At 46.5% G+C, this 26,861-nt stretch overlaps 1 protein-coding gene across 3 annotated transcripts in view; it reads left to right on the top strand.

The window, feature by feature from the left end:
- Positions 1-26,861, top strand: part of LOC129708822 (DENN domain-containing protein 2C-like) — a 100,672-nt gene that overhangs the window by 63,330 nt on the left and 10,481 nt on the right. For all 3 annotated transcript variants that reach the window (XM_055654825.1, XM_055654826.1, XM_055654828.1), the window contains 11 exons: positions 533-724; positions 2,645-2,741; positions 5,131-5,175; positions 7,702-7,889; positions 10,729-10,838; positions 11,540-11,609; positions 12,504-12,581; positions 19,904-20,044; positions 21,671-21,819; positions 23,203-23,380; positions 25,252-25,293. In XM_055654825.1, the coding sequence (XP_055510800.1) occupies positions 533-724; positions 2,645-2,741; positions 5,131-5,175; positions 7,702-7,889; positions 10,729-10,838; positions 11,540-11,609; positions 12,504-12,581; positions 19,904-20,044; positions 21,671-21,819; positions 23,203-23,380; positions 25,252-25,293 (1,290 nt within the window). The remainder of the gene's footprint in view (positions 1-532; positions 725-2,644; positions 2,742-5,130; positions 5,176-7,701; positions 7,890-10,728; positions 10,839-11,539; positions 11,610-12,503; positions 12,582-19,903; positions 20,045-21,670; positions 21,820-23,202; positions 23,381-25,251; positions 25,294-26,861) is intronic.

Raw genomic sequence — 26,861 nt, 5'->3', positions numbered from 1 at the left:
GCTATTGCAATGTTTAAGAAACATTTAGACAGGTACATGGATAGAAACATAGAAATTAGGTGCATGAGTAGGCCATTCGGCCCTTCGAGCCTGCACTGCCATTCAATATGATCTGATCATCCAACTCGGTATCCCGTACCTGCCTTCTCTCCATACCCCCCTGATCCCCTTAGCCACAAGGGCCACATCTAACTCCCTCTTAATTATAGCCAATGAACTGGCCTCAACTACCTTCTGTGGCAGAGAATTCCAGAGATTCTGTGTGAAAAATGTTTGGTTTAAATGGGATAGGTTTGGAGGGATATGAGCTATACGCAGGCAGGTGGGACGAGTGATAATGGGCCATGCCGGTCGGTATGGGCAAGTTGGGCCGAACGGCCTGTTTCTACATTGTATAACTCTGTAACTCTACTGGCAGATATTGTGGAGAAAAGACAGGGCTATTATCCAACTCTTAATGGCCAAGAGCTGGTGATTTAACCCCCCCGCCCCCCCCAATCTAATGCATGTATGTTTGTTCCACTTTTGTCAGCTTCCACCAAAACCCCCCATTCTGATGGGACAAGCTCAGGAAAGTAAAACTCTGAAAGTGGCAGACCAGAGGAAGGTTGGTAAAGACGGCACAGTCCCTTTGCTCCGCTCCACTCCGTTGTCCATATCGGGCAACCCTGAAGACTCTGTCGCTGGAGAAATACTGGTGAAGAAAAGAAAGAAGATCCCCCTGGTGAGTTAAGATGATGTAGTTTGTCCAACAACACCAATGATCCACTGCGCAACTTGCGGGCGGCACAGTGCCGTGGCTGGTGGAGCTGCTGCCTCGCAGCGCCAGAGACCCGTCTACCATCCTGACCTCGGGTGCTGTCTGTGTGGAGCTTGTACGTTCATCCTGTGACCACGTGAGTTTCCTCCGGGTGCTCCAGTTTCCTCCCACATCCCAAAGACGTGAGGGTTTGTAGGTTAAGTGCTGGAAAGAACTGCAGATGCTGGTTTTAAACCAAAGACACAAAAAGATGGAGTAACGGTGGGTTAGGCAGCATCTCTGGAGAAAAGGAATAGGTTGTGTCTGAAGAAGGGTCTCAACCCGAAACATCACCTATTCCCTTTTCTCCAGAGATGCTGTCTGACCCGATGATGTTACTCCGGCTTTTTGTGTCTATATCTTGGGTTTGGCCTCTGAAATTGCCCCCAGTGTGAAGGGAGTGGATGAGAATGTAGGATAACATGTTCTGCTGTAAACTGGTGATAGATGGTCTGTGTGGACTTGAAGGGCCGAAGGGCCTGTTTCCACGCTGTATCTCTAAACTAAATGAAATGTCTCTTCTCCCCTTATATGAAGCACATGTGTCTCCTTTTCACTTCTAACATTTGTTACATACTCCACCCATCTATCAATCAAATTGCCTTCACCTGTATCCACCTATCACTTGCCAGGGGATTAAAAACCCACCAAGTGCTGGAGTAACTCAGCAGTGAAGCAGTATCTCTGGAAGATGTTGATGGGTGACTTTTTGAGTCTGGATTCTTCATCACACTTGGGACCTGAAGGGTTTAGACTTGAAACGTCACCTACCTATGTTTTCCAGAGGTGCTGATCCACTAAGTCCAAGCCGACCATCGATTACCCATTCACGCTAATTCAATGTTATCCCACTTTTGCAGGTGTAGTTTCACAGTAATGCATTAGGTTAGAAGTTGCCTGCGTAAGTATGAAGTGTGTCGGCTTGTAGCAACAAGGAACTGCAGATGCAGGTTACACAAAAGAACACATTGCAGGAGTAACTAAGCGGGTCAAGCAGCATCTCTGGAGAGCATGGATAGGTGATGTTTTGGGTCGGGACCCTGTTTCAGATCTGAAGAAGGGTCCCAACCTGAAAAGTTACCTATCCATGTTCTCCAGAGATGCTGCCTGACCCGCTGTGTTACTCCAGCACCTGTGTCAGCTTGTGTTTTACCCCACTATAATCAGTCTTTACTGGTAAGGTTCTAGGTTCTAGGAGCAGAATTAGGTCATTCGGCCCATCAAGTCTACTCCGCCCTTCAATCATGGCTGATCTATCACTCCCTCCTAACCCCATTCTACTGCCGTGTCCCCACAACCACAGACACCTAATAGGCACCTTGCGTTTTATGCAGTGGTCATGTGCTTGAAAATCAGCGCGTAATTTAAAAACTTTTTTTTGTTTAGTTTAGAGATGCAGCGTGGAAACGGGCCTTTCGGTCCACTGAGTCCGCGCCGACCAGCGTTCCCCGCATGGTATAACTATATGAACACTAGGGACCAAGCCAATTAACGAACAAACCTGCACGTCTTTGGAGTGTGGGAGGAAACTGTTGATCCTGGGGAAACCCCACACTGGTCACAGGGAGAACGTACAAACCGTAGACAGCACCCATAGTCAGGATCGAACCCGGGTTTCTGGCACTGTAAGGCAGCAGCTCTACCACTGTGCCACCCATTCTATAAGAAGCAGTCCCCAGTATTTTGAGCTTGGGCTTATACCTAACTTATAAACTGTAGAAAGCATCTTCAGTATTTGCTTAGCGGTGTATCATCATATGTTACTAGTACCCCTGTGTTAACAGACTCTGGCAGGTAGGCCGCACAGCGTTGCCATGGTGATTAACTGCAGCCATTTTGTTCCAGCTGGTTTTGAAGATCCAGGCAGCGTACGACGCTAAAAGAGGAAAGAAAAAAGTGAAGGCTTTCACATCATCAGGACCAGAGTCCACGCCACAGAAAGGTACAAATTTACATCCGTATGTTTACATTCAAAGTTTCCAATTAAATGTATGTTGTACAATGCAGAGATGGTATGCATTAGAATTTTTGGAAAGTCTGTACAAACAATGTCTTAATGGCATTCTGGTTCTGGCACAACTGAGTTTAGATGATAGTCAGTTTTACAGTAGATATTTTTAGTTCCCCTTTTACTCTTCGGAGTATGTTCCACTCACTGTGGCGACCACTGGTGTTACTACTTATTCAGCAGGATATAGGTTATTACGAGGCAGACAATGACAGATTGTCACTTCAGATAACTCCTCTCTGAGAGTGGTGCTTTGTGTTTGGTGTGTTGGCAGGAAACTGTCTGAAAGGCTCAGGCTGAGAAAGTTGGTGATTGCAACAATACGGAATCACAGGGCTCTCAGCGATGTCCTTGACATCCCAAGAGTGCATGTTAGTTTAATCAAATCAAATCAACCTTTATTGTCATCTTGCAAAGCAACAATTGTACAGTGCAAAATGAGAAGACGTTTCCCACCCCCCCCTTTACTCCCTTCCGCCCCACCTGGATTCCCACTTAAAGACCCACTTATATCTCCCTCCAACCGCTCCCCTCCCCACAACCTTCCTCCCTCTAGCTTCACAATCCACAACTGGTCAAACCTGTTTCACACCTTCTGCTCTTATCGTTGGCGTTTATTCCAACCTGTCAAAATCTGGCCTCGCCTATGTCCACCTATTGCCTGCCACACTTTGCCTTGCCTCTAGCCTCTTCCAATTAAAAAAAAAAAAAAAAAAAAAAAAAAAAATCTCTTTTCTCCTCCCCCACCCCCTCCTTACAATCAGTTTGAAAAAGGGTCTCAACCCGAAATGTCTCCACTCTGTTCTCCTGAGATGCTGGCTAACCTGCTGAGTTACTCCAGCGTTTTGTGTCCTTTTGTGCATTAACCAGGATCCGCAGTTCTCTGTTTCCACAAATAATCCAAACGAATGGTTAAAGCAGTGAGTGGAGATTATACTGTGGCTCGACTTGTGGTATGCACTGCCAAAGGTCAAACCGACCCACTGTGCAGTTTGTGGGCGCTTTGATAGTGAGTGATGGGGAGTTGGAGAGCTCGTGAGTGCTTTGATAGGGAGCCTAGTTAAAGAGGTGATGTGACCAAAAGCAGCACGGTGGCGCAGCGGTAGAGCTGCTGCCTCACAGCACCAAAGACCCGGGTTCGATCCTGACTGCGGGTGCTGTCTGTATGGTGTTTGCACGTTCTCCCTGTGACCGTGTGGGTTTTCTCCGGGTGCTCCAGCTTCCCCCCCCCCACACTACAGACGTGCAGGTTTGTAGGTTAACTAACTTCGGTAAAATTATTAATTGTCTCTAGTGTGTAGGATAGTGCTAGTGTACAGGGTGATCGCTGGTCAGCATGGATTCATTGGGCCGAAGGGTCTTTATCCGTGCTGTGCCTCTAAAGCTGAAGTAAAGGCTGCAGGTTTTATTCAGGAGACGGCTTTGAACTACTCCTGTGAACTATTCTTGCTGGGGAAGCTGAGGTTGCCCTATGCATGTCTGATGAACACTTCCTGACAGGTCAGTTTAGTGTGTCTACTGGGGTATTCCTGAGCCATTGCATGGTGTGGTTCTTAATCATGTACAGTAAAGGCCCACAATCTGCTGTCAGTAGTAAGCATGAAGATAGACACAAAATAACTCGGGAACAACTTGCGTGGTCACGGAGGAGAACGTACAAACTCCGCACAGACAGCACCCGTAGTCAGGATCGAACCCGGGCCGTGGCCTGCAGGGGGGAAGCCGCCATGCCAGCCCCTGCTCCGAACCAGAGACCAGCTGTAAGCCAGACCACGGTCCCTTCTGCCAGAGAGGAGAAGGAACCATGTAGGATGGTAGGAGAAGGAACTGTGGTCTGGCCGACCGTGCCCTCGAGGTCACCTCTAGGTGGCGCCCCAGGGCAACAAAGGTGGACGGGTGAGGAGAGGGACGTCGACTCATAGATCGATCCACACGGCCAATGAAGTCAACCTTGTCTGAAGCATCTCAGCAGCACAGGGTTTGCCTGGAGTGGGAGCCACTCAATAGAACTAGAGGTCAGACTGGACTGTAAAAATGGTGCCAAGACCTGCCTTCTTTGGCATGTGGGCTCAGAGGACTATTTCTGTACACTGTGCTAATCGGAGATTGTTCTTGGGTATAGCAATACTTTACTGAACTGGATGTAAGAAAAGCATTTCACTGTGTGTTTGCACGTGTGACAATAAAGCACCCTTGTCAAACATGATGCCAAGTTAAACAAATCCCCCACGGCTGCATGTGATCCACACCCCTCCCTCCATCCCCTGCAGTTCCATGTGCCATTTTAATATTTAAAATCCATCTGTATTCTTGTATCTTTCAGATGAGAATAGTGAGACGGAGAGTGATACGGAGGAGCAGCAGAAAGGTAATGGAGTGTTTCATGGATGTGTGCATTTTGATAGAACGTTGACAATGGTCTTCACTCTGAGACAGTCTGTTGGGACCTACGGTTATGGGGTAGCACAGCGGCAGAGTTGCTGCCTTACAGCGCTGGAGACACGAGTTTGATCCTGACTACGGGTGCTGTCTGTATGGAGTTTGTACGCTATCCCTGTGACCGCATGGGTTTTCTCCGGGTGCTCTGGTTTCCTCCCACATTCCAAAGACGTACAGGTGTGTAGGTTAATTGGCTTGGTATAAATGTAAATTGTCCCTAGGGTGTAGGATAGTGTCAGTGTACGGGGTGATTGCAGGACGGCACGGACTAGATGGGCTGAAGAGCCTGTTTCTGCGCCGTGTCAAAACCTGTTTCTGCAGCAGGTTAATGTGGGAACTGCAGACCCTGCAAAATGGGGCAGGAGTTGCTTTTGTGAGTGGGCTGGCAGTCACCTTTGTAAGTGTTGTGAGCATCCGTAGAGCTTGAGACCATTCTGAATGCTTCTTCCTCAATCTGAGTGGCTGTGGACTAGAGATTCACTGAAGGCACCGGGGATGTTGAGAGCATCCCTTCCATTGACTCCATCTACACTTCACGCTGCCTCGGCAAGTCCAGCAACATAATCAAGGACAGGTCTCGCCCGGTCTCTCCCTCGTCTCCCCTCTCCCATTAAGCAAGAGATATAGAAGTGTGAAAATGTATACCTCAAGATTCAGGATTCAAGATTCAACCAGGTTCAGGAATAGCTACTTCCCCACAGCCATCAGGCTATTAAACCTGGCTCGGACAAAACTCTGATTATTAATAACCCATTATCTGTCATTTGCACTTTATCAGTTTATTTATTCATGTGTGTATATATTTATATTATGGTATATGGACACACTTATCTGTTTTGCAGTAAATGCCTACTATGTTCTGTGTGCTGAAGCAAAGCAAGAATTTCATTATCCTATACAGGGACACATGACAATAAACTGACTTGAACTTGAAGATTCAGGGTCAGTTTCTTCACAGCATGGTATCAGCCAACTGAACCATCCTGTCACCAACTAGACAGCGGTCCTGTCCTTCCATCTCCTTCATGGCAGATCCTTGACTATCTTTAATTGGACTTTATCGTGCACTAAACGTTATTCCCTTTATCCTGTAACGGTACACTGTGGATGGCTTGATTGTAACCATGCAGTCTTTTTACAACAAAATGCTTTTCACTGAACCTCGGTACACATGACAATAATAAACCAGACTAAACATCCTTGAGTCTTTTCCTTTGTCTGACAGGTGGTCCTTTCCTGTGACACAGCTTAGAATGGAGCATCTGTTTTGGGAGTCTGGGGTCATCAATGCCAACAGTGTGGTCAGTCCAATGTAACTAACGGTGTGTAGCAAGGTTATGAATGCTGGTATTTTGGCCACAAGGACACAGGCATCCCTTGGGTTTAATGAGGCCAGCTGCTGAGGACACATGACTGGTGACGTTATGAAGTTGCTATACAACATCACATACAGGTTCACCAATGGTGGTCCAGCACATCCTTTAAACTGGGTAAAATTACGAGAGGGCACTTGGAATCCTTCCCCCCCCCCCCCCCCGTTCCCATGGCCGACTTCCACGGCCGATTGGCGGGACAAATTTGCCGTCTGTGGTGAGGGCTCCGGCGAGGACCCGGCCGGAGCCGGCAGATCCGTTCCCACTTCCGCGGCCCCCAATGCCGTGATGGCAAGTGTCTGGGATCAAGGGTGCCGAATGTGAACGAGCTGTCAGAGGAGGTAGTTGAGGCGGGCACTATTGAAACGTTTGAGAAGCATCTAGACAGGTACATGGATAGGAAGGGTTTTGAGGGATATGGGCCAAAGGTGGCAGTAGTGTAGGTGGGGCACGTTGGTCGGTGTGGGTAAGCTGGGCCGAAGGGCTTGTTTCCATGCTGTATCACTCTATCTAACAACTTTAAACAATCTCATGAACACAATCATGTTGGGATTCTTGCATTGGCAACCAAATTGCATAACCCGTATGCTAGAACTGCCTGTTTATTCCATCCGCCGTTCTTGTCACGCACGTGTATCCCTCCTGCTGACCCTGTTGCTCCATACGGGCACGTCACCATCCCGGGAGTTCACCACCACTGTGTCTTCTGATAATAATTCTGTTCCAATTTGCTTCTTGGCTGTAATTTCTTCCGTCAGAGGTGGCGAATCTGTGGAATTCATCGCCACAGACGGCTGTGGAGGCCACACTTACTGGATATTTTTAAGGGGTGGATTAACAGATTCTTGATTGCTGGGGGTTTTGGAGATTATGGGCCAAAGGCAGGAGAATGAGGTTGAGAGGGAAAGATTGATCAGCCATGATTGAATGGCGGAGTAGACTTGATGGGCCGAATGGCCTGATTCGGCTCCTGGAATTTATGAACTCCTTGGGGCTTGCCCGGAAGTAGGTTTCTGTTTTATATTGCTGCAGTCTTTGTATGCGTGTGATTTTAATGTTTGAAATGGCTTCAATGCTTGCAGCACACAGTCAGCGCTTGGTGTATGTGCACTCCACGTTGAAGAGGAACGCACGCTACCAAACCCTGGAGCGAGATTTAATCGAGTTGCAGGAACAGCAGCTTTTTGAGTACTTTGTGGTGGTATCTCTTCGTAAGAAGGTCCCAGCTAATAACTATGAGCCGCAGGTCACACAGCAGTTTCCGAGTAAGGTAAGACTGATTTTACCCTGTGTGTGTGTACATTTAGTGGCCTGACCACTTGTCCAAGTTCCTGTGAATATTGACCAAGAATTCCTGGTTGAACACTGGCGGCACTGTGGCACAGCAGTAGTGTTGCTGCCTTCTAGCCCTGTCCCACGGTGCGAATTCATTCCAAGAGCTCTCCCAAGTTCAAAAAAATCAAACTCGTGGTAAGCACGGAGAATGAACATAGCGGGTACGTCTGAGCTCGGGGACGTCTCTTAGCGCTAACGGCAGGTACTCGGGAAGACTCGCTGACGGCAGGTAAGCACGGGAAGACTCGTGAAGATTTTTCAACATGATGAAAAATATCCACGAGAGCCCAGAGCACCGACGAGTGGCCATTACCATAAATCTCCCAGTTCGAATCAGGGCAAACTCGGGAGGGCTCTTGGAATGAACTTGTACCGTGGGACAGGGCTTTTACAGCGCTAGAGACCCAGGTTCAATCCTGACTACGGGTGCTGTCTGTACAGAGTTTGTACCTTCTCCGCGTGAGTTTTCTAAAGGTGTTCCATTTTCCTCCCGCACTCTAAAGACGTGCAGGTTTGTTGGTTAATTGCCTTCTCTAAATTTTCTCTAGAGTGTAGGATAGAACTAGTGTGGGGTGATCGCGGTGTGAACTCAGTGGGTCAAAGAGCCTGTTTCCACGCTGTGTCTCTAAACTAAGCATAGAGAGACATCTCGAACAGGTTCCTAAATTTAGATGTTTCACAATGAACGGCAGAACAGACTTGAAGGGCTAAATGGCCTACTTGTCCCATTTGCTTTGTAAGCCATGCTACTGGTGAACAAGGGTCATTGGTGTGTGTGAATTGGGCTTGACCAGTGGCTTGTGTATAAGATGATGAGGGGAATAGATAGGGTCGTTTACCCAGAGTAGAGGTATCAAGAACCAAAGGAAATACAGTAGATTTAAGGTGAGGAGGGAAAGGTTTACTAGGAACCTGAGGGGCAACTTTTTTTTATTGGTGGGTATATGGAATGAGCTGCTGGAGGAGGTAGTTGAGGCAGGTTCTATCATAACATTTGAAAGACCGGTGCCCACTTGATACCCTCAATGATATACTGGCATCTCCGCACCTAGTTTTTGTTGTCCAATAGTTGAACTGTGTAAATGCATTTGTGATTTTCTTGTGGCATTGGGTTTCTTGGTTAAACATTTTGCTTGTGTGTTTGTTAACATGTAGATAGCTCATTACTGAATATGAAGTTAGTATTGTCTTAGTTTAATTTTGAGATACAGTGCAGAAATCGACCCTTAGGCCCACCACCAAGTCTGCGCTGGCCAGCGATCCCTGCACACTAACACTATCCTACACACATATACACACCTTAGGGAAAAATATACATTTATACCAAGCCAATTAGTCTACAAACCTGTACGTCTTTAGAGAAGGAAACTGGAGCTTCCTGGAGAAGACTCGCGCAAGTCATGGCAGGAACATACTAACTCCATGCAGACGGCACCCGTAGTCAGGATCAAAACCCGGGTCTCTGGCGCTGTAAAGGGGCTGTCCCACTGCAGCCACCTAAGTGGCGAGTATAGGAGAGTTTGGAAAAAGTGTCATGTTGAAGACCTCCTTTGACCTCCTCCGACTATGTTGGACTAGCTTCGACTAACTACGGGAAAATTGGACACCGAATAGTGGAGAGTGAAGACGACCTCCTTCAATCTCCTTCGACCTCCCTTCGACTATGTTGAAGACTATCTACGACTACCTTTGACTACCCTCGATTACCTATGACTAACATGCCGACCTACTTCGACTAAACCTACTAGTAAAAAAAATATCGATTTTTTTTTTTCCATGGCGACCTTTTTGTATTCGCGGGCATTTTTCAACATGTTGAAAAATACGCCGCGACCTAGCTGGGGCCTCGAGTACGCGGGGACTACTCCCGAGCATGAAGGAGAGTTACAAAGACCTCCTAGGACCTCGTGTCGACCATGCTGCAAATGTGAGTCGAGGGGAAACTCTTCTAAACTCGCCAATTAGGTCGCTGCAGTGGGACAGCCCATTAAGACAGCAACTCTATCTCTGCGCCACCATGACCCCTTGTTGACCAAGAGCATAAGTGTGTATTGGTAGTTTAGATACTACTTTTGCATTGGGCTTGATTTTGTTGTTTGAATTATGTGTTTTAACAGTAATTCATTTGGTCAGTTACAGGGATAGGAAAGGTTTGGAGGGATATGGGCCAAACGCAGGCAGGTGGGACTAGTGTAGCTGGGACATGTTGGCAGGCAAGGGCTAGTTGGGCCGGTTTTCACACTGTATCACTCTTTGACCAAACTAACCCATACCGGCCAACGTAAATTATCCCAATGTTTGTAGGATAGTGTTAATGTGCGGGGATCGCTGGTCGGCATGGACTCGGTGGGCCGAAGGGCCTGTTTCTGCACTGTATCTCTTATCTAAGCTAAACTGAACATTGGGTGCAGAAAAGAACTGCAGATGCTGGTTTAAATCGAAGATAGACATAAAATGCTGGAGTAACTCAGCGGGACAGGCACGTCTCTGGAGAAGAGGAGTGGGTGACCTTTCAGGTACAGACAAGTCTGAAGAAGGGTTTTGACCTGAAATGTCATCCGTTTTCTCGGGGTGCTCCGGTTTCCTCCCACACTCCAAAGGCAAGCAGGTTAGTAGGTTTATAGCAGTCTGAAGAAGGGTCTTGGCCTGAAACGTCACCCATTCCTTCTTTGCAGAGATGCTGCCTGTCCCGCAGAGTTACTCCAGCATTTTGTGTCTAAACCAAACATTCACTGGTTGCTTGACGGGAGGCTTCTTCACCTCTTATGTTGCAGCTGGAGAAGTCGACGAGGCAGGCCCGTGATGCCGAGGAACGACTAAAGGCCATCCCGCAGTTCTGCTTTCCAGACGTCAATGAATGGACTCCAGTTTCCCAGCTGATCAGGTAGGGCACCTCATGACCCGGTGGTTTCAGTCAATGAGACCTCGCTCCCCTGTCAACCCCATGGAACGTTGCTACCACCCTGCGGCAGATTAAACCGATATCAGTTTCCGTTTATTATTGTCGCACGTCCTGAGATACAGAGGAAACCGTTGTTTTGTTCGCTATCCTGGAAAATCTTCCATGTATGTTTCCAATCAAACCATACACAAGTACAACTGGTAGTGCAAAAAGAGAAAAGAATCAGAATGCAGAATGCAGTGTTACCTCATCAAAGAAAGCGCAGATTAAATAAAAACTGCAAGTGCTGCAACGGGGTAGTTTGGAAATAAGTCCTTATGAGAGGAACGTTCAGATGTCTGAAACAACAAGGAAGAAGCTGTTCAAGCTGGTGTATCTTTTCAATTGTATGCAAAAAAAATAATAATTTCATTGTGCGATAATTAAGAACCATTGTACCAGTTTTAAAGCTGGTGAAGTAATGAACAATTGCTACATGTTCTGTCATCAATGATACATCTCAACAATAGCAGAGCTTGCTATTGATGACCAGTCTGAAGTAGGATCCCGACTCGAAACGTCGCCTGTCCATTCCTTCCGCAGATGCGGTCTGACCCACTTAGTTCCTCCAGCGTTTGCCTTTTGCTGTTCATGTTCTCTGATTAATGGTGGCTGTTACCAGTTTGTCATCCTTGTGTCTACAGTGAGACCTTCTCCTTTGTTCTGACCGGTGAGGATGGAAGCAGGAGGTTCGGGTACTGCAGGAAGCTATTGGTAAGTCCTTCACTCATCCCCACCCAGCACCTACACAGTAGGAATAACCGAGTCCCACACATTGTATGCTGGCCAATTTACAATTGTTACTTAAAAAGTAGCGGGGTGCTGTGTTCGAGACCCAGTGGTTATCATAGTGATTAGAGTCTTACAGCGTAGAAACTGGCCCTTCAGCCCAACTTGCCCACAGTGGCCAACATGTCCCATCATACGTGACAGGAGCAGAATTAGGCCATTCGGCCCATCAAGTCTACTCCACCATTCAATCTTGACTAATCTACCTGTCCCTCCTAATCCCATTCTCCTGCCTTCTCTCCATAACCCCTGACACCTGTACTATTCAAAACGGGTTAATCATACTAGTCCCACCTGCCTGCGTTTGGCCCATATCTCTCTAAACCTTCTACCTGTTGAAATGTTTCTTAAATATTGCAAAAGTACCTACCTCAACTACATCCTCCGGCAGCTCGTTTCATACACCCACCATCCTTTGGGTGAAAGGGTTACCCTTCAGGTTCCTATTGAATCTTTTACCCCTCATCTTAAACCTATGTCGCCTGGTTCTCGATTCCCCTACTCTGGACTGACGGAGTACACAGACCACCTTAATGCAATTTACATCAACCATTCCCAAAGTGAAGGGTGCCGTTCTGGAGGGGCAGGGGGATTACCTAGAGGGGTGCGAAGAGGCAAGGGGGTGGCAGGGGAGCATCAGAGATGGATGGGGCTTAGGGGAAGATTAATGTCCCTACACACTTGACATACCTAGATGACGGTTGTTGTACTGTGTCGGTTTAAGGCTCTGAATGCCAAAGAGTCATGGAGGTGTGATGTTACCTTTCAACTATTTTGAGTTGGTTATTTCATCTGCTTCATTCCATGTGCTTTGTCTAGCCGAATGGGAAAGGTAAAAGACTGCCGGAGGTTTATTGTATCGTCAGTCGTCTAGGCTGCTTCAATCTCTTCTCAAAGGTAAAAGCAAATCAAAAAGTGTCTGTGTCTGCGTGTGTATCTGTCTGGGTGTGCGTCTCTGTCTGCGTGTGCGTCTCTGTCTGCGTGTGCCTGTCTGCGTGTGCATCTCTGTCTGCCTGTGTGTCTGTCTGCGCTTGTCTGTCCACGTGTGTCTGTCTGTCTCCGCGTGCATGTGTGTGTGTGTCTCTTTGTGTACCATCTTGTTACCGGGCACAGTGCCCACCCTGCCCCCATTACAGGATCTTTAACCTTTGACACACACTGAGGGTGTCCGCAAACTTGGAACAGCTGCTTTTCAATGAGGAAGCACCGACCGGGCTTTTAAACATCACGTTGTTTCCAGTCTGGGAAAGGGGGTGAGAAACCATGCCACTAAATGTAGTCACAAGAAACTCTGTAAATTAATCCATGGTTAGATACAGAAACCGTCTCTGATCCATCAAAGTTGGTCCCATTGCCCCTTTGTACAAACGTATCTGTAAAGACTGCTACCTCTGTTTCTACATATTTCTGTAATCAATAACTTTGGTGTCAATCAAATCTAAACCTAATTTATTGCTTTTCTACCATGAGCACCGAACCTTGGAAGTAATTTCAATTACCTCTCAACTTGGTGTAAAGAGTTTCTCGAAACTGTGTTAAATCTCTTATAGTTCATCATTCATCAATGGCTCCTCAATTTTTGATCCATTAGCTATTAGAAAATGTCCACTTCTATCTACTTTGTGCCATGATCTCATTGCCCTATTGTTCCTCTAGCTGGTCGCAGGTTGAGGGGAGACCTGATAGAGGCAGAGATAGGACAGAATTTCTGTCCCTTGGTGGAAATTCCAAAGACCAGAGGGGGATAGATTAAAGGAGATGTGCAGGTCGAGTTTGTTTTACAGGGAAGAAGGTTGGTGCCTGGAACGCACTGCCAGGGGTTGTACCGAAAGTAGAAATGGACACAAAGTGCTGGAGTAACTCAGCGGGACGAACAGCATCTCTGGAGAACATTGGATAGGTGACGTTTTGGGTCGGGACCCTTCTCCAGTCTGAAGAACTTTGTTCTGACCCTAAATATTACCTGTCCTGCTTGACCCGCTGAGTGTAGTTTAGTTTAGAGATACAGCGCAGATACAGGTCCTTCAGCCAACTGAGTCTGCGCCAACCCAGCTTTCTCCGCACACTAACACTATCCGACACACACATTAGGCTCAATTTTTACAATGATATTAAGCCAATTAACCTACAAACCTGTACGTCTTTGGAGCGTGGGAGGAAACCGGACATTGCGGAGAAAACCCACGCTGATCACAGGGAGAACGTACAAACTCGGTGCCTACAACACCCGTAGTCAGGATCGAACATGTGTCTCTGACGCTGTGAGGCAGCAACTCTACTCCTTGCGCCACCGTGTTGCCATGTTCTCCAGAGATGCTGCATAATCCGCTGAGTTACTCCAGCACTTTGTGTCCTTTTGTGTAAACCAGCATCTGCAGTTCCTTGTTTCAACGTGGATGTTGATAGGTTGGTGCTTGTTTTGGTTGCATTTAGGTAGACACATGGATATGCATGGAATAGAGGGATACGGCTCGCATGCAGGCAAATGGGATTAGCTTGGCAGCATATTCGGCACAGACATTGTGGGCCGATGGGCCTGTTCCTTTGCTGTGATGCTTTGTGTTGTAACCGGCTTGGTTTCCATCATCTGCCCCCCTGCTTTAGGTTAAAATATTATTCATCTGCTGCCGTCAATATGTTGCCCACCCACATATTCCTGACACTGGGATGTACGGAGAACTGACCCGGTCCAGTGGGAAGGATGGGGGGAGGGGGGGAGAAGGTGCGTGTGTGCAGAAAGCAAGGCCAAGCCTTTAAATAGCTTCTCCTCCACTTCCTGACAACCTCTTTCACTTGAGAGAAAATCTCAGCGGTTCTCTCAGGTTCCTGGATGTGCAGCTTTTGTGTGCAATCCGCCAGATAAAAGCCCGCGACTAGTTCCTGGCTAAACAAACCTCGGAAGTGCTTAAATAGGAAATGCAGGAAGCAGCAGTAAGACTGATTGTTGCTTCAGATTGTTACCTGCTGTTCCTGCTCTGGCCTCTGGTGTATTTTAAGGGGATCCCATGTATTTCCTGTTGCAGCATCGCTTGTGTTATTGGAGACAGGCCAGGTTGACAATCAGCACAGTCATTTCGTTTTTTAGTTTGGTTTAGTTCAGGGATGCAGCGTGGAAACAGGCCCTTCGGCCCACCAAGTCCGTGCCAACCAGCGATCCCCGCGCATTAACACTATCCTACACACACTCGGGACAATTTTACACTTATACCAAGCCAATTCACCCACAAACCTGTACATCTTAAGGATAGTGTTAAGGATAAAGGGGAAATCTTTTAGGGCCGAGATGAGAAAAAAAAATTTCACACAGAGAGTGGTGAATCTCTGGAACTCTCTGCCACAGAAGGTAGTTGAGGCCAGTTCATTGGCTATATTTAAGAGGGAGTTAGATGTGGCCCTTGTGGCTAAAGGGATCAGGGGGTATGGAGAGAAGGCAGGTACAGGATACTGAGTTGGATGATCATATTGAATGGCGGTGCAGACTCGAAGGGCCGAATGGCCTACTCCTGCACCTATTTTCTATGTTTCTATGTCTTTGGAGTGAGGGAGGAAACCGAAGATCTCGGAGAAAACCCACACAGGTCACGGGGAGAACGTACAAACTCCGTACAGACAGCACCCGTAGTCGGGATTGAACCCGGGTCTCCGGCACTGCAAGGCAGCAACTCTACCGCTGCGCCACCGTGCCATTTAAGTATTCAAACAAATCATTTTGCTCTTCCACTCAGAAACAGCTGCAAGTGTTGTTGCATCGTAAAATCTGATCCCCCTCACATCCGCTGTCTGCAATAAAATATCACCCAGTGTGTAGAATAACAATGAAAATGCTCGTGGTTCTCAGCAGCGATGCTAGTTAGAGTGTGGTTGTACTAAAATTATAAGAGATGGCCATTTTAAGTCAGAATCTGTCTCCAATTTTCTCGATTGCCACACAGGCTGATATCCGCCAACTTGGCGCAAATAGTACATTAATCTCGCGGCAAATTAGGTGGCGCAGCGGTAGAGTTGCTGCCTCACAGCACCAGAGACCCGGGTTCGATCCTGACCACGGGTGCTGTATGTGCAAAGTTTGTACGTCCTCCCTGTGACCGCGTGGGTTTTCTCCAGGTGCTCCGGTTTCCTCCCGCACTCCAAAGACGTTCAGGTTTGTAGGTTAATTGGCTTCGGTAAAAATTGTAAATTGTCCCTAGTGTGTGTGTAGGATAGTGTTAATGTGCGGAGGTCGCTGGCCACGAGGACTCAGTGGGCCAAAGGGACCTTTTTCCGCCCTGTATCTCTAAACTAAACTAGTGTGAACGTGATTGATGGTCGCCCTGGACATGGTGGGCCGAAGGGCCTGTTTCTGTGCCATATCTTTCAACTATTCACTCTTCTACCACTCTTTCAAAAATTAAATAAATCAATATTCATACCACTGGGTTGTATGCGAGATTGTATCCTTTCTACTCAGTATAAACATTTTTTTGTTCGTTACACAAAAGAGAACTTTTTTGGCCTTTTCATCCCATAAATCAAAGTACGATACAGATCCTTGACAATTGAATTTAAAAGTTTTTAATTAATTTTAACAATTCTGCACCTTTTTTACCTCCCACTGATCTACCTTGGGTTGTGCTGGTTTGAATCCTCACTATCAATGCTTTGTTATTTTCTGTGTGTCTCAGCAACCTGCCCATATGTTTGCTTTTTAATCTCTGTGTGTGTGTTTGAGGCCTCGAGTGTGCTGCAATAGTTTTATCCTTTGTTCGTTTCCTTGGTTCAACTCGAATGGCCCCGTTTGTTGATTTTTCTAGAATATTATCCCTTCTCGCAGCTGTATTTGTTTCCTTCACCAGTCATGTTATATCCCTTTTCAATTCTCGATCCCATCTGAAAGCTCTGGGTCACTGTGCTGTTACTGCTGCCCTCCTTTAAGACTAGGCTCTGTGATGATCAAATGTCATAGAACGTAGAACAGGACAGGAACAGGCCCTTCGGCCCACAATGTGCATGCCCGACATGCTGCCAAGATAAACTCTCATCTGCCTGCACCTGATCCACATCCTTTTGTTCCCCGCATTTACACATCTAAAACCTTCTTGCATGTTATTATCGGATATGCCTCTGCCACCACATTCCAGGCACCCACCTCAATCTGCAAAAAAAAAAAAAACGTGCGCCAGACATTTTAGATTTTGCTCCTCTCACCTTAAAGCTCTGCCCACACCAGCCAACATGCCCGGTCTACACCAGTTCCTCCTGTGTATGACCCCTATCCTTGTACTTGTCCAAATGTCTTTTAAAGGTTGTGTTAGTACCTGCCTCAACTACCTCCTCTGGCAGCTCGTTCCATATGCCCACCACTCATTGTGTATAAAAACGTTGCCCCTCGGGTGCCTATTAAATTTCTTCCCTGACCTTAAATCGATGTCCTCTGGTTCTTAATTCCCTACTCTGGGTAAAAGACTATGTGTGTGTGTGTGTGTGTGTACCTATCTATAGATCCACCTATCTATTCCCTTCATGACCTCATACACCTCTATGAAATCATCCTTCATCCTCCTGTGCTCCAAGGAATAAAGTCCTAGCCGGCTCCACCACTCCCTATAGCTCAGGTCCTCGAGTTCTGGCAACATTGCCATAAATCTTCTCGGCACTCTGTCAAGTTTAACATCTTATAACAGGATACTGAACAAAATACTCCAAATGTGGCCTCACCAATGTCTTGTACAACTGTAACATAAGCTCCCAATGTCTATAATCAATACTCTGACTGATTGAGGTCAAAGCGCTGAAAGCCTTCGTGGCCACCCTATCTGGTCAAGATAGATCTATCACTTTCAAGGAACTATGTACCTGCACGTCTAGATCTCTCTGCTCTACAACACTCCCCAGAATCCTGCCATTTACTGTGAAGGACCCATCTTGGTTTGATTTATCTAAATGCAACACCCCACACTTATTTGTGTTAAACTCCAATAACCATTCCTCAGCCCAACTGATCTGCTGCAATTTTTGATAACCTTCACTATCTACAATCTCAGTATCTTCTGCACACATGCTAATCATGCCTTGTACATTTGCATCCAAATTGTTGAAATAAACTACAAATAAGGGGCCCCAGCACGGGTCCCCGATGCACACCACTAGTCACAGGGGGCCTCCAGTCTGAAAAACAACCTTCCACCATCATCTTCTGCTTCCTTCCGTGAAGCTAATTCTCCATCCAGTCTGCTAGTTCTTTCTGGATCCCATGCTATCTAACCTTTCAGACCGGTCTACCATGCAGAACCTAATCAAATTCCATACGGACACCATCTATGTCTCTGCCCTCATCAACCCTTTTAGTTACCTCCTCAATAAACTTAAAATTGATGCATGTGACACGATCTCCCACGTACAAAACTGTGCTGACTCTCCCTAATCAGCCCCTGTATATCCAAATTCTTATATTTCTTATCCCTCAGTATACTCTCCAGTAACTTACCTACCACAGATGTTAGGCTCACGGGTCTACAGTTCCCAGGCTTTTCCTTGCAGCCCTTCTTAAATAGGGGCACAACATTAGCCACCCTCCAGTCTTCCAGCAACTTGACACCTCCGTCTAGACTTTGACATTTCCTCCCATATTCCTATGCGCCTGATATTTGTCCACATTGCTTTGCCTTTACTGGCCAGTTTATGTATTACTGAATAAAAACTGTATGTTACCAAACAGCTTCCACTGCATTCCAGTCTCATTACTAAAACCCTATCTGCTTCCAATTCTATTTTTCAATTCTGGAACTGCTGATGAGGCTCATTCCCCAGCAAGGTAGTTTACGTATATCATACTTCCCTGCAAGAATAATGCTATTCATCCTGTTGAGGTGTTACTCACCTGCTTGTAGAATCCCACCTCCTTTAGCTTAGTTTTAGTTTAGAGCTACAACACGGGAACAAGTCCTTCAGCCCACAGAATCCGCACCCACCAGTGATAACCACACATTAATATTATTCTACACACACTAGGGACAATTTACATTTATATCAAGCCAATGAACCTACAAACTGTACGTCTTTGGGGTGTGGGAGGAAACTGAAGATCTCGGAGAAAACTCACACGGTCATGGGAAGAACGTACAAACTCCGCACACAGCACCCGTAGTCTGGATCGAACCTGGGTCTCTGGCGCTGTAAGGCAGCAACTCTACTGCTGGACTCTGTGCCTCCTCTACAAGGTCTTCCTAAATGGTCAGACCAATGCACTAGCAGCCATACCTTTTGAGATCCGACTTCCTGATCATATTCTAGCTTCTTGAACTCTTCTCGGAGAACCTCATCCTTCTTTCCATTTCTCGTTGGTACTGAAATGGACCGCAATCTCCTTCTGCACACCCTCTGGCACGGAATACCCATGTTGATTCCATCTACACTTTGCGCTGCCTCGGCAAGGCCACCAGCATAATCAAGGACGAGTCTCACCCCAGACGTTCCCTTTTCTCCCCTCTTCCATCAGGCAAGAGGTACAGAAGTGTGAAAACACCGATAGGCACAAAAAGCGGGCGTATCTCAGCAGGTCAGGCATCATCTCTGGAGGAAAGGAATAGTTGACGTTCATCTCTGGAGAAAACATTCGGGGATGGCTTGATTGTAATCATGCACTGACTGGATAGCACGCAGCAAAAATGCTTTTCGCTGTACCTTGGGACACGTGACAATAACAAACTCAAGTAAAGCAAACCACTGTGCACTCACTCAGTTTCATCTCTAAAGTTGCTGAGGCAATGCACCACTCTGGAGTCAAGGAGACATCCCTATTGACTTGGTGCTGCCTTTGCTCCCAAGGTTTTTGGGCTGAAGGAAGAATCACTGTTTTAATGAGGCAGGCAGAAGAGTGTAATTGAAACCTGGAATATATTGCCCATCATTTTTATTGGACGTAGCCAATTTTTGCTTTTATTTCTTACATTATATTAAATTATTAGCCCTGGCCTCCCTCAGCCAATGAAAATAGTATGCACTCGGGGTGAGTATGCACTCGGGGTGAGTATGGAAGAGAAAATACTATGAAGTACATTCTGGCAACGTCTGAAGAAGGGTCTTGACACAAAACGTCACCTATTCCTTTTCTCCAGAGATGCTGTCAGACCTGCTGAGTTACTCCAGCCTTTTGTGTTTAAAGTAGTATGCACTCTGCATTTCAGCAGACACTTCATCTCTGCTCACCATCTTGTGTCTATCTTTCTGCATCCCTGCCCCAGATATTAGATGAAGTGGAGAAGAGAAGGGAGCTCTCGCCTGCCCTGGTCCATCCTTTCATGAGGAGCGTCATGGAGGCCCCTTTCCCTGCTCCAGGCCGCGTCATCACTGTGAAGAACTTCCTCCCGGGCTCAGGAAATGAGGTAATGATTGGTGCGTTTCCTCGGCAACAAATGGGACTTGAGTCATACAGTCAAACAGCAATCAAAACAGGCCCTTTGGCCCAACATGTCCAGGCCTATCAAGGTGCTGCATCTAAGCTGGTCCCACTTGGGTCACATACAAGCCAATGGTAGGAATATTGAGTAGAAACAAAGAACTGCAGATGCTGGTTTATAGCAAAGATAGTTACAAAGTGCTTGAATAACTCAGCGGGTCTGGTAGCATCCCTGGAGATAAAGGATAGAAGATGTTTCTTCATGCTGAAAATAAGGGGGGTGGGGAAGAACTGAAGGTGAGAAGAGACCATGCAAAATCAGGGCCAGCAACAGTTGACTTCCAGCAGGGTGGTTGGCAAGGGAAGGTGTTCTCCGACAATTGTCAATGCTGGATACCAGCTGCCTTGTCAATTGGCTTCTGTAAATTGTCCCTCGTGCGTAGGATAGAGCTAGTGTGTGGGTGATCACTGCACTGCACTGGTAGTGTGGGTCCAAACTACCTGTTCCTGTACTGTATAGTTCCATGTACTGGCGTTTTCCATTCTTCCTGTGGGTTTCCTCACACATTCAAAAGATGTGCAGGTTCGTAGGCCAATTGGCTTCTGTAAATTGTCCTGAGTGTAGGATAGATCGCTGGGTGGTGTGGACCCGGTGGGCTGAAGACCCTGTTTCCATGCTGTTATCTCTAACCTAAACTGGGAAAATGACAACCCCAGGATTAGTAACTAGAAAATGGTGAGTGGGAGTACAGCAATACTGACAAACCTCATCCAAACAGCTGTTTAGTGTACAGTATATTATAGAGATGCAGCACGGAAATGTGCCCTTTTGCCCACCTAGTCTACTGCGACCAGCAACCCCCGTACACTAGCACTATCCTACACACTAGGGACAATTTACAATTTTTTTTAACCAAAGCCAATTAATCTACAAACCTGTATGTCTTCGGAGTGTGGGAGGAAACTGAAGCACCCGGAGAAAACGCACGCAGATCGCTTGGAGAACGTACAAGCCCCGTACAGACAAGCACACGTGGTCATGATTGAACCCAGGTCTCTGGAGCTGTAATAACCCTGTCCCACTGTACGAGTTCATTCCAAGAGCTCTCCCGAGTTTAAAAAAAATAAAACTCGTGGCAAGCACGGAGAATGAATGTAGCGCGTACGTCGGAGCTCGGGGACGTCTATTAGCGCTAACAGCAGGTACTCAGGAAGACTCGCTAACGGCAGGTAAGCACGGGAAGACGCGTGAAGATTTTTCAACGTGATGAAAAATGTCCACGAGAGCCCCGAGTACCGACGAGTGGCCATTACCGTAAATCACCGAGCTCGAATCAAGGCAAACTCGGGAGAACTCTTGGAATGAACTCGTACTATGGGACAGAGCTTTAAGGCAGCAGCTCTACCGATGCCCCTAACCAAACCGAACGATGCAATTTTCTCTAACTTCATTTGTAATTATCTTTGGGATCATTGTAATCTTCTCCCCTGCTCCATCTTTGGGACTGTTGTCAGTTATCATTACTTGTGCCTGTTATTGCTCGTCATTTCGAGTTGCTGCTGCTAGTTAAGCTGTGATGACCTTCACTGACACCAGGCTGACGTCCTACAGGTTATTGAGCTGTGTCGGCCCGCTGACTCGAGACTGGAACACGTAGACTTTGAATGCCTCTTTGGCTGTTTGAAAGTCCGGCATGTGATCCACGTCTTTGCCTCTCTCCTCCTGGAGAGGAGAGTGATCTTCATCGCGGATAAACTCAGGTAAGACGATGCAATCGGGTTGTACGCATAAGGTGCTTGAGCCAGGAGTTAGGGTCCATCCACGGATGGCCCCCTAGACTTGGTCATTGGTTAGAAGCTGGAACACACAGCTACAATTGAGAGGAATTTCAGAGGGGCGTTGTTGAGGAAGCCAGATAAATGCACGTAAAAGATAAGAATAAAAAGGTACGCTGATAAAAATCCAGGGTGGAAAAAGGCTGGCGTTGAGCATAAACTCGCTCCATTTTAATTATTCCGTTCAATGGCCGTTGAATGTTGGTTTGCTTTTGAGAATGTCGTATCCAAACATGAGATAATAATCTGGGGCTCTTGTCTTTCCACTGCTTCCTAATTGGATTTAAATACCACTGTTACTTCTCTACTCTTACTCTACCCTCGAGCTTCTAACCTTTACCTACCCTCGCCTGAGTTAACCTCTCCACGTCTTATAGCGCTTGGAGCAACCAATTTTCTGTTCTTGCCCTGAGGTGGTTGAGAGAACACAACATTTGAAGAAGGGCCTCGACCCGAAACGTCACCTGTTCCTTTTCTCTGGAGATGCTGCCTGACCCGCTGAGTTACTCCAGCATTTTGCATCTATCCTCGGTGTAAACCAGCATCTGCAGTTCCTTCCCACACATTCTGCTCTTTTACACGAGTTTTGATATTCATCCACTGGCTTACTCATTCATCCACTGAAATTCATCCTCTCATTCTCGTCAGGAATGCAAGCACGATAAAAAAAATATGTGGATTTCAAACCTGTTTGAAACATTACACCTGGAAAATATGAGACTCCTCCTTGCAGGCAAATCAGACCACTTCCAAAAGACGTGGTCTGCATTTATCGACTTGCTACAAGTATAAGGTGCAACAGTACTTTAAAAAAGAAATGGTGTCAGGAGCTGGTAAGGGGGGGGGGATGAAAAATACAAAGTTGGTATATCCCTTTTGCGCGGTTTTCATAATAGAGCTTTTGTTTCTTTTTCTTTCTTTTCTATGTTCTATTTCTTAACTTTTTGTCCTAACATTTTGTCTAATGGGTTTTTCTTTTTGATCGTTCTTTTACACTAACACGACTCTCTCACTTTCTTTTCTTTCTTTCTTGCTATCTTTCCTTAAAGCTTAAAAAATGAAGGGGTACAATAAATGTAATAAGATAAATGTGGCTTGTACTGCTGTAACTTACTGTACTTCTAATAAATAAAAATATTAAAGAAAAAGAAAAGGAATGCGTGCCCACAATATGTACGCGTGTCGGCCATCATTTCCTGCAGCCAGCTTTCTATCCCAATCTTCCTGCCGCCTCTGTCCACTGTCTACTGGTGATCTGCTTCCCCGGTTAGTGAAGGTGAGGTTCACCTGCTGCCTCTTGTTTTCCAGCACCCTGTCCAAGTGCGGGCACGCAGCTGTTGCCATGCTCTACCCATTCACCTGGCAACACACCTACATCCCCGTGCTCCCCGCGGTCATGATCGACATCGCCTGTTCTCCCACGCCCTTCCTCATCGGAATCCTGTCCAACTCGCTGCCGCTGCTGAGCGACCTGCCGATCGAGGAGGTGAGACTTGGGGAAAACCGTTGGGAATCGCCTGTTTGGTCCTGGAAGTGTCTTTCCAAAGATAGAATTTCAGACTAACCTTGGTGCGAGTTCAATGATTGTGGGTCAGTAATTATTACTGAAGGACAGAAAGTGCTGGAGTAACTCAGCAGGTCAGGCAGCACCTGCGGAGAACATGGATAGGTTACGTTTTGCGTCGTGATACTTCGGGGGCGGCACAGTGGCGCAGCGGCAGAGTTGCTGCCTATCAGCGCCAGAGGCCCAGGTTCGATCCTGACAATGGGTGCTGTCTGTATGTTTTGTATGTTTTCCCTGTGAACCTGTGGGATTTCTCCGGGTACTCTGGTTTTCTCCCTCACTCCAAAGACGTGTTAATTGGCTTTGGTAAAATTGTCCATAGTGTGCAGGATAGTGTTAGTGTCGGGGTGATCGCTGGTCAGTGCAGACTCAGTGGGCCGAAGGGCCTGTTTCTGCACTGTATCTCTAAAAGTCTTCAGGGGTCTTAAGAACGGTCTCGATTGGAAAATGTCACATATCCATGTTCTCCAGGGATGTTGCCTGACTTGCTTAGTTACTCCAGCACTTTGTGTCCTTTTGTGTATTAACCAGCATATGCAGTTATTTGTTATCACTAAATGATCACTAAATTGCCTAATATTTCTGGGGGGGTCGTGTTATGTTTAGAACAAACAATTGGTGGAATTCAACAGGTCAGCGGTAATTCCCATATGTACCAGAACCTCAACAATGGAATTGTTACTGGTTGCAGCTTTGCAGACACATTAGATGCAACACAACAAATAAGCATACAATGAATTTGAAGAGAAGGAATGGGTAACGTTTTGGGTCGGACCTGAAGAAGGGTCAACCCTAAATGGAGTCTGAAGAAGGGTCTCGACCCAAAACATCACCCATCTCTTCCCTCATAGAAACATAGAAAATAGGTGCAGGAGTAGGCCATTCGGCCCTTCGAGCCAGCATCGCCTTTCATAGTGATCATGGCTGATCGTCCCCTATCAATAACCCGTGCCTGCCTTCTCCCCATATTCCTTGACTCCACTAGCCCCTAGAGCTCTATCTAACTCTCTCATAAATCCATCCAGTGATTTGGCCTCCACTGCCCTCTGTGGCAGGGAATTCCATTAATTCACAACTCTCTGGGTGAAAATGTTTTTTCTCACCTCAGTCTTAAATGACCTCCCCTTTATTCTAAGACTGGCCCCTGGTTCTGGACTCGCCCAACATTGGGAACATTTTTCCTGCATCTAGCTTGTCCAGTCCTTTTATAATTTTATATGTTTCTATAAAATCCCCCCCTCATCCTTCTAAACTCTCGAGGTGCTGCCTGGCCCGCTGAGTTACTCCAGCTTTTTGAGTCTATCTTTGGTTCAAACCAGCATCTGCAATTCCTTCCTACAACATACAATAAATGTCACTCTTCTTGTATACAAGGCGCAAACCAAAGTGTGTAGAGTTACCTTGGGAGTGTAAAGTCCATAGTCAGTTTAGTTTAGAGTCTGTCGCGTCCACTCTGACCAATGATCACCCCGTACACGAGCACTATTCTATACACCTGGGATAATTTACAAACTTTCCCGAAGCCAATTGACCTACAAACCTGTACAACTTTGGAGTGTGGGAGGAAACTGGAGCATCCAAGTGGCTGGGTGGGTGGACTTTACAGTCTCGGGAGCACATGACCCATCTCTGGTCTGAAACCTCTGTGCCTACAGTTTTTCTAGCACATTCCACTTGATGGTTTAACAGTTTGTCTGAGTTCTTCAGACCATAGTGGGTCGGGTTTGACTGAGCTGTATGAAGTGACGGAACATCTGGGAACAATGTTAACTCACTGCTTGTCTGTTCTCCAGGTGCTGGTGGTGGACTTATGTGGCAACAAGTTCTTGAGAAAGGTAAGAAGATAGAACAGTGCGCAGCCCAGGAACTGGCCCTTTGGCCTACAACGCCTGCACCAAACATGATGCCATGTTAAACTAAACCCCTCTGTCTGCATGTCCACGTATCTATCTAAAAGCCTCTTAAATGCCACTATCGTATCTGCTTCCACCACCAGCTCTGGCAGTGCGTTCCAGGCACCCATCACTCTCTGTGTAAAAAGAAAAGCTTGCCCACATCTCATTTAAACCTTCCCCTGGTGATCTTAAATCCATGCCTTCTAGGTGGGACTAGTGTAGCTCGGACATGTTGGCCAGTGTGGGCAAGTTGGGCCGAAGGGCCTGTTTCCACGCTGTATAACTCTCTCGTCCTTGACATTTCCATCCTGGGAAAGGTTTCCACCCTCTCTATGCCATCCATAATTTTATAAACTTCTGTAAAGTCTCTCCTTGATCTCCGATGCACCAGAGAGAACTATTAAACTTTGTCCAAACACTCGTTATAGCTTGTACCCTCTAATCTAGACAGCAACCGGATGAACCTCTTCTGCATCTTCCCAAAGCCTCCACATCCTTCCTGTGAATACAAATACAAGTTCTCACTATCTACAAGTTTGCAGATGACAGTGGTGTAATGGGCCGGATCTAGACAGAGAGCTGAGTAACTCTGTTAATACAGTCCTTCAGTGCTAACAAAGTGGTAATGGTTCAGAGTTTCAGGTTTCATGACCAATGGAAGCTATGGACAGAAAAGCACACCTAAGCCTCCACTTTCTCAAGAGACTAAGGAAGTTCGGCATGACTCTAACCAACTTCTACAGATGCACCAAAGAAAGCGTCACAGACTGTTTGGGAACAGCTCTGGACATAAGAACTTGTAGAGAGTTCTGGATATAGCCCAGTCCATCAAACAGACCAGCCACCCCACCATTGACTTCATTTACAATTCATGCTCAGATTCAGATTCAGATTCAAGGGGGAATGGGAAAAGGTCCTTGATTATATTGGCTGCTTTCCCCGAGGCAGATGCTGCCTCGGGGAAAGCAGCCAATATAATCAAGGACCTTTTCCTATTCCCCCTTGTCCCGCCCCTGTTGGGTAGAAGATACAAATGTTGAAAGTGTGTACCACCAGACTCTGGAACAGCTTCTTCCCCTGTGTCAGACTTCTGAACTGTCCATCCCATGAGCTAGAGTCCCAACCTTCCAATCTACCTCATTGCAAACATTGCACTTTTTCTCTGGAATCGTAACACTAAAATGCTGCAAAATAATATATATTCTGCACTCTGGTATTTTTTTCTCTTTGCTCGACCTGCTGTACTTGTGTATCGCTTGATGTCTTATGTATTCACGTATGGCATCATCTGAGTTAATTGGACACCGCCCAACAAAAGCTTTTCACTGTAATTCTGTACGCGTGACAATCATAAATCAAAGCAATATTAATGGTAATGGGGCGTCTGGGACTGCATATAATACTCTAAACACAGCCAAGCTTTTCTAAAGCTGCAGCATGACTTTCTGACTCTTATTATACTCAATGAGCTGACCAATGAAGGCAAGCATACCTATCTACTTGTGTGC

The sequence above is a fragment of the Leucoraja erinacea genome, chromosome 24 (genome assembly GCF_028641065.1).
Source record: "Leucoraja erinacea ecotype New England chromosome 24, Leri_hhj_1, whole genome shotgun sequence".
Classification (NCBI taxonomy): Eukaryota; Metazoa; Chordata; class Chondrichthyes; order Rajiformes; family Rajidae; genus Leucoraja; species Leucoraja erinaceus.
Note: the sequence above shows the minus strand (reverse complement) of the source record. Positions and strands in the feature narration are given on the sequence as shown.